The sequence below is a fragment of the Antrostomus carolinensis genome, unplaced genomic scaffold (genome assembly GCF_000700745.2).
Source record: "Antrostomus carolinensis isolate BGI_N321 unplaced genomic scaffold, ASM70074v2 scaffold13547, whole genome shotgun sequence".
Classification (NCBI taxonomy): Eukaryota; Metazoa; Chordata; class Aves; order Caprimulgiformes; family Caprimulgidae; genus Antrostomus; species Antrostomus carolinensis.
The window spans coordinates 57,055-64,835 of NW_010326701.1; the positions used below are offsets into that span (position 1 = coordinate 57,055).

At 37.1% G+C, this 7,781-nt stretch overlaps 1 protein-coding gene across 1 annotated transcript in view; it reads left to right on the plus strand.

Annotated features, from left to right (window-relative positions):
• LOC104527855 (tetratricopeptide repeat protein 27-like) overlaps positions 1 to 2,869 on the plus strand; it is a gene marked incomplete at both ends in the record, with an annotated part of 53,655 nt that extends 50,786 nt beyond the window's left edge. Inside the window, one exon of the mRNA XM_010171675.1 lies at positions 2,756 to 2,869. Within this exon, the coding sequence (XP_010169977.1) occupies positions 2,756 to 2,869 (114 nt within the window). The remainder of the gene's footprint in view (positions 1 to 2,755) is intronic.
• Positions 2,870 to 7,781: the final 4,912 nt, after the last annotated feature.

Here is a 7,781-nt window from a genome sequence, read left to right on the forward strand (position 1 = left end):
TCTCAATGGTGTTTTTGTTTTAAAATTATTCTGTTAATTTTCTTAGATGCCTTTGGTACAGTACAATGACCTCTCAGATATGTTGACAAAACTTGCATAATCTTGATTTAGTTTTTCTTTTTTCCAGATGTTTTGTTCTAAACTATAGTCTTAGTAATAGAGTCTAGATTTAGCTTCAGGTGAAAATATAAAGCTTTGGGAGATACAAGAAAGTCTTTATTATTTGGAATATGTGGAAATTTTCAGTAGAAGATTAAAGCTTGCATAATAGTTATGGACACATGTTCTGAAATTACTCTTTATAGCCCTTGAGTATAAACATTTGTGCCCTTTATACATGTATTATTTTGTATCTGTGGTGCTTTAAACATTACAGGTAGGCAATGAAAAGGTGAGCATTTGAGTTCTGGCACAGGACTGAGCTCAGTACAAGTATAAAATTACAAGTGTTTCTAAACTGAAAAATAGGCCTGCTTCTTGTTTAAATTTTTTTCTCTAGTTGTACAGCAGGTATAGCTGTACATTTATTTTATGATTATTTTATGAATAAGTTATCATTATTTTATGAATACCTTTAAAAAGCAGAATTGTTATTCAGGATAAGACCATCATTGCTTCTGCAGAGGACTGAAACTTAATTACCTGTGTTTCTCTTCGCTTCTCCTCCTTCCCCATATTACTTTATACACACGTCATACAGCACGATTGCTTAAATCATTGCCTAGACAGTGGTGTGGGAGGTATTCACAGAGGCAGAGGAGAGGCTTTCCTGAGCTGATGGTTCTCTTGCAGAGCTGGATGGCGTGGACACAGAGGCTTTGTGCTATGTCCTGCTTGTGCCCCAGTTGCTAAGGTGAATGAGAGTGAGGGGACAAGTATTCTCCTGCTGGACAAGGACTGTAATTGGACCTGAAAATATCTTTAGGAGCATTATTAGTCAAGCCTTTTAGTTTTCATTTTTCTTTTGAGAGATGATGTTGTGTTCATTTGAAAAATAAATACTAGCATCTCCCATAATGTAGCAGAGGAAAAATTACCTTTAAGTGAAAAATAATCTAACAGAATACCAGCAGTGGAGAAAATGGGGGAAAGGGTAACCTTTCATAAGAGTTTTTAAGCCAAAGTAAATGTTGTTCAAGTATTTGCCCTAACAATCCCTTTAAGGGTGTTTTTTACCAGCCACCTGGAACGGCCACCAAAGAATACATTCAGAAACCAGGGTCCTCTGGTAGGAATGTCTTGCTTGTGTCCTGCAGTGGAGGGTTTGTCTTAAGACCAAACAAAAATAGGTAGGAGAGTGAACTTCCCATGATGAGACAGGAGAGAGATGAGCTCTCAGAACTAGGATTTGGACCAGTTAACAAATTTGCTGATTGTAATTAATTTGTAAAAGGCTACTTGAAAGTATATAAAGTATAGAATGTTGTGATTGCATTCCCCTAATACTTCCAGGTCCTTCCAGCATGTAGAGAACAGTATAGAAGCCTTTGGGTACTTCTTTAATGTAATACTAAGTAGAAATCATGAAAGAATCAGGGTGGTGATCGTTGATCACAAGAGGGAGGATCAGCTGATGTTGAAGTGTTTGGTGACTGTACCTGCATTCATACTTCTTTCATTTATGCTTTTATTTGCTGTTACCTCTCTTCCCATTGTAGTTTTGCTTGAAGAGAATTTGCTTTAGTTTGTTTCTTTCCTGTGAAAACTCTAGGACAAAGAAAAACAGATTACAATATGACAGAAATTTGTCAGGCGTTACACACAAACTGCCAGTAAAGTATGCTTTTTAATGCTTTGGGAGATCTTTGAGGGGAAAGAATAAAACCACTGGGGCTTTTTCCCAGTCTACAAATATCTACAGACAAATTTATTTTCTCAGAGAAGCTAGATTATATTTGTGTCAATAAAATTAGCAGGGGAGTTTTTCTGCTGTCTTCCTTTTCAAAGCGAATATCTAACAGAAAAATGGTATACTGTGCCTCAAACCATACTGGAAAGAATGCAGGCAGTCTGTATTATTAAGAGATATCACCATTGTATTGACTACATATCTCCTACTGGGCTTTCCTAAAAATCAGTTGTTAGAGACTGGCACCAAGTTCCTGGCATCGGGGCAGGGCATTCAAAGTGATAACCTACTACGTCTTTAGGAAAGCTTTCTACCTAGATTATTCTGTATTCCAAATACATCTACTACACAACAGAAACTCTTCCTGTTTTTCTCAAGCCATGGCAAGTTCTCAATTAATTAATATTCTTTGCAATTTCAGCCTATTTAATATGGAGGTGCTGTTAATGCGGGCATCAGAGCACTTCACATATGAGGAGAGGCTAAGAGAGAACTGGTTTTGTTCAACCTTAAGAAGTAAGATCCCTGCTGCCATCTACAACTATTTGGTACGCAGTTGTGGAGAAGGCTAAGCCAGACTGCTCAGTATCATATTCTTTCTTTTCCTTTAATTTTGATCAGCTACTTTAATTTGTGCAGTTTGGTGTATGCACCCTGTGGGTACATGTACAGAGAGTGCTGCAGTAGCTGAGATGGAAAAAATGGTTTTGATGGCTGCCTTTTATATTGAAAATAGATTAAGGTAATCTGTACAGCCTTCAATTCATCAAATAAGTACTACAACCACGTCTTTGACTTTCAGAATAGGAAACAGCATTCATGCTTGCAAACACTGTTAAAAAGTTTGCTGTCTTCAGTGTCTTTTAAAATGAAATAAAGAAAAAATGTGGGTTGTTTTCTCTGCAGTGCTTGCTCTCTCAGCCGAAGTTCTGGGCCATTCAGACATCAGCCTTACTCCTTCGGACCAAGCTTGAGAAAGGAAGTACTCGCAGAATGGAACGGGCAATGAAGCAGACTCAAGTAAGGCTTCTTAGCTACCTTGTTGTAAATAGGGGTGCTTTATATATCTAATGGAAACAGGCAGGAGTTACGAGCTTCTGCAGTTCCTGTCTGCAAACTGTACTGTGAGATAATTTTCTAAGTGTGTCTCTAAATTAGATGCATAAAAAAAAAATTATTTTATGTCTGCCAGTCTTGAGATAAACTCTTATATGTACACATAATAAATGGTCACTTTCTTTCAAAGGCATGACAAATTTTGGAAGATTGAAATTAAAATCTGTTGTCTTACCTCTAGTTTCTGACTTCTGATCTGAGGAGATTTTTATATAGAAGTTCATGAATGTAAAGCTGCTACTGCAATCATAATTTTAAATAGTTTTTACTCAAGTATATCATCTGTAGAAAACAATTAAACTTGTAAATAGTCATTGGTGTTGTTGTATCATTTTGACTTGGACCTGTTAAAACGAGTCCAGAGGAGGCCACGAGGATGATCCAAGGGCTGGAGCACCTCTCCTATGAAGACAGGCTGAGAAAGTTGGGGCTGCTTAGCCTGGAAAAGAGAAGGCTCCAGGAAGACCTTATAGTGGCCTTCTAGTATCTGAAGGGGATCTACAGGAAGGCTGGGGAAGGACTTTTTACCAGGTCATATAGTGATAGAACAAGGGGAAATGGCTTTAAATTGGAAGAGGGTAAGTTTAGATGGGATATTAGGAAGAAATTATTTCCTGTGAGGGTGGTGAGACACGGGAACAGGTTGCTCAGAGAAGTTGTGGATGCCCCCTCCCTGGAAGTGTTGAAGGCCAGGTTGGATGGGGCTTTGAGCCACCTGGTCTAGTGGAAGTGTCCCTGCTGATGGCAGGGGGTTTGGAACTAGATGATCTTTAAGGTCCCTTCCAACCCTAATCATTCTATGATTTTGATGTGATACTTAATGATTAGTATTTTTATTGCAAGAGGCAGTGATTAAATAATCTTGCTCCAAACGAAGGGAAGATCATTTTCCAAATACAAAAAAAGACATTTTAAAATTCTGAAATATGTCAGCTAATAGGATATATTTAAAAAACTAAATTTTCAAAGGAAAGTTCTGTAGGCTATATGAGTATAGTGGGGGTTTTCCTTCATGTTAGAGTTTTGTTAGCCATTTGTCATCTTTATGCTGTTAATTCTTGCTGTCACACAAGAACAGCAGCTATTTCTGTATGTCCATCATGCAACAGTCCTGTTGACTAAAACATCTAGGAATGTATAAAGCTTATGATTATGGTGCTGTGTAATTAAATCCTGAAAAGCTGATGTTTCATTTAAAATCACTATTGATGCATGGATCTTCGAAGGAGTGCAGCTTGGATGTACTGCTGCATTTTTCTTTTGCTAAGGAGGACATAGAGTTGCTATAGTGGAATTTCCTGGGGTCAGTAAGAGAGTGTCAAGGAAGCCAGGAGAGTCTGGGAGATGTAGCATCTGACAGCATTTGTGAAGCAATCTCAGGATCCTTGATGCCCTAAGCTGTAAAACAGTTGGAGTGTCTCCAACATTTTTGTCTGGCTTGATTAAACTTGAGTACTGGAAATTGTTATACTATAGTTTGACAGTCTTGTAATGGAAATCTTCATGATGGGTTATCATTGCAAGTACATTTCTCTGACTTCATCATGTGCTGCAACTGCAGTAATGTGAAGGATTTGATTACCATATATTGTGACATTTCAGGACGTGACCTCACAGTAGATGCAGAATCTGTGGTTTTAAATATTGTCTTTAATCTTAGTATGTTTATGTTTTCTTCTATTAAGTTTTCTAGATGTTTGAATGTAATGACATACTTGTGTTGATTTGATATGGTATCAAGCTCAGTTTCCAAAAATAGTTAAAAGTTGTTTAAGGATTGATATGTGCTAAATTAATCAAATAACTTGAATAACTTTCCATTTAAGGTTTTCATTCCTGCGTTCCATCAGATGAGAATTTTTTAATACCATGGTTTCTAACAGTTCTGAGAAGGAATCAGAAAACATAGGGTGAATGATGTTATTGTCACACAAAACACAAGGTTTTTTGATATATCATCTTCATGAAGATGCCAAAGAGCTAGTGAGCTTTGCAGCTATTTATCATTTGAAAATAGATTTCAAAACCATAGAATTTTCATAAAATTGGTGTTTTGTGGGGTTTGGTTTTGTCTGTTTTACAATTTCATGTTTAGTAGTTCAGATTGCTGTAGAAATATTAGATATTGAAGATTAAGGGAGGAGGTAGTGTAAATTTGATTAGATTCCCCCCCATTGTTGGCAATATCAAATTTTTAAAGTAATTATAAAAATTCTTGTAAGAGAGCTTGAACAAGAAGTGGTAAACAAAATCCTCTAAGTTACTTACTTTAGGGTTGTCTGAGTAGTGCATGAGCCATTATAGAATGTGATTTACTGGTGCTGGAGCTGTCCTGTCCTCTTCTACAGTAATCTACAGATTAATATCACTGGTCAGGCATATTCTGCTTTTCAGCCTTAAAGCAAGGCAGGTGACATATTTGGTTTGTCAAAGAAAGCAGTTTTGGGCTACATTGTTTTGTGGGCCTGGCTATGTTTGTTTAACTTATTTTAATTATTTGAAAATAATTGCAACTGTTTTTGAAATGAGGGTATATTGGTTGTATTTAGCTGCCACATTCCAAGTATTAAATATATCCCTACTTTACAGTAAACAGTTTTTATGAAATTATTTTGTAAGTATTTTTTTCCAAGGGGAAAGCTTCAAAAGAAATTTGAATGATCATTTTCAAAACATTTTTCTGATTACTTTAAAAATCTGAACTACAGATAATGTAGTTCTTGGAATAGGTCTTGAAATTATCATTCTAGGTACTCTGGAACATACTTCAACTAGTAGTTAACTGGAAGTGAGGAGGAGATATTTTTTCTAAACTTCTTCTGGATGCTACTGGTTGTCTCTATCCAGTTTTTCCCTAAATGAGGTTTGGATCCACAACAATAAGGTTAAAGATTTCTAAAGCCAGTACTTTTTTCAACCATTTTTCTAAGAAAAGGAAACAGTATTTGAGAGCTAAACCAGTTATTTTGCATTCCACTGGAATCATGACCCGTACAACATATACTGAAGTGTGGATCAAGGTACTGCCAACCAAAACGTGTCTCTGGATACAATATGATTTTTTTTTAAGGTTGAGTGTTTGGGTTTTTTTTTTCCATGTGGATGTAGGTGAGGGAGGGTGAGAAGTGCTAGAGTGGAAAGAAAGAAAAGAGGAGGAGGGAGAAAACAGGAAGAAAAATGGATAGTTTTGATAAATTGCTGTCCACACACATAACCAGAAACCTGTCATTTCTACATCAGTTTTGGGATCTTCACCTGCCTCCTATTCTAAGAAAGTAATTCAGAAACTATGGATAGTGGAAAATGGGTTGGAATACGCTGTTAAACCACAAATTACTGCTGAAAGTGCAGCCAGAGCTCAAGTAATATGATGGGGGTGAAAAGAGGAATTTTGAGTGGTCTAAGAGCTATAAAAAAGAGAAAAGAGGGGGATGATTAAAAAACACACACAAAAAAACCCCCAAACCAATTCAAAGCACAGAAAGGATAGCATCCCACTGTAGTTTCTTGATCCATGAAACAAGTGTGCTTTTCCATTTCAATAGATTTTAAAATGTTTTTTAAAATGAAACAAAATTAAAATGCCATGCTTGTACAAAGGATGGTGGGGTAGAAGTGAGAACATCGTTACTGCTGGATTATGCTGGCAGTGAAAGAGGTGAAGCTGCCGTGTGCCTGGTACATCAGTAGCCTGCTCAGGCTTTTACCCTCCAGTGAGTTGTTAGAGCTAGTTACTTCCTGCAGCTTGACCTGGGCAGTTACACTGGCTGCCTCTATGCTTGCAGCTTTTATCAGCTTGTTATGTGCCCCTTTTCTGATTGTATTTTCTGCTGCTTGCTGCACCTGGTGATAGCATACCTGTAAGCTAATCGCTTGGTTCTCCTAACACGTGGTATGACAGATACAGTATTTCATACGGTTCTTTCTTACTTGCTCTTCTTGGCAGCAAAGGAATTTGCCTGTTAGGGGGAGAGAAATGTGTCTTGAAAGGGTATTTTTAATAATACTTCAGGAGAGCTGGGAGCAGACTAGCAATATTATAGGCTAATCATTAGGTCTAAGATTGAAAGGTCACATGAGATCTTGTTTTATATCCTTAGTCATACACAGATGTATGTGGTTGGGAATTCTGTGTCAACTGCCCTGTAATTTTCACTTAAATAATACCTCAGAGTGTCATTTTCTCCAGCAACAAATGTTCTTCTGTGCATATGAAAAAGAGAAATAATGGGGTTTTTGTTTGTTTCTTTAATTGGTTCTTACTACAGAAACATTGCCTAGTTGGGGTTCAATTCTTTCAAATCTGAAAAGAGTTTATGTACACCTATAGAAAAAGGCTGGTATAGATATAACAGAACTGGTGTCTTGAGCTCTATGAGCCTGAATGCAACCTCGCTGTTTCATTATTTTCACATTGATGGTCTTTAAATGGTTATGCAAGAAAGTTATGTCATTTATCATAGAAAAATACCCTTTTTATTTTCAAAACTAAGCCTGCACCTCCTTGCCAACTTGCTCCCTGTGCTTTGCTTTATTTGGCAATTGTTCTATGTTGGACAAATTCAACATTTAAGGGAAGAGTTCAAAAAGGAGAGAGGAGAAATCTTCCTCCCACTAGGCTGATCTAGAGAGGTTTGAGGCCCATGGATTTTTCTCACTTCTTTTGCTTCTCAAGTCATATATCTTTCTGATGAGGCCTCTCAAAACACTGGTTGGAACAATAGAGAGAGACTTTTATTATGACCAAGGGAAGGACAGCATTTGTCTGTTCAGCTAAACTATTAGATCACTGTACTAGGAGTTCCTATTACTATTC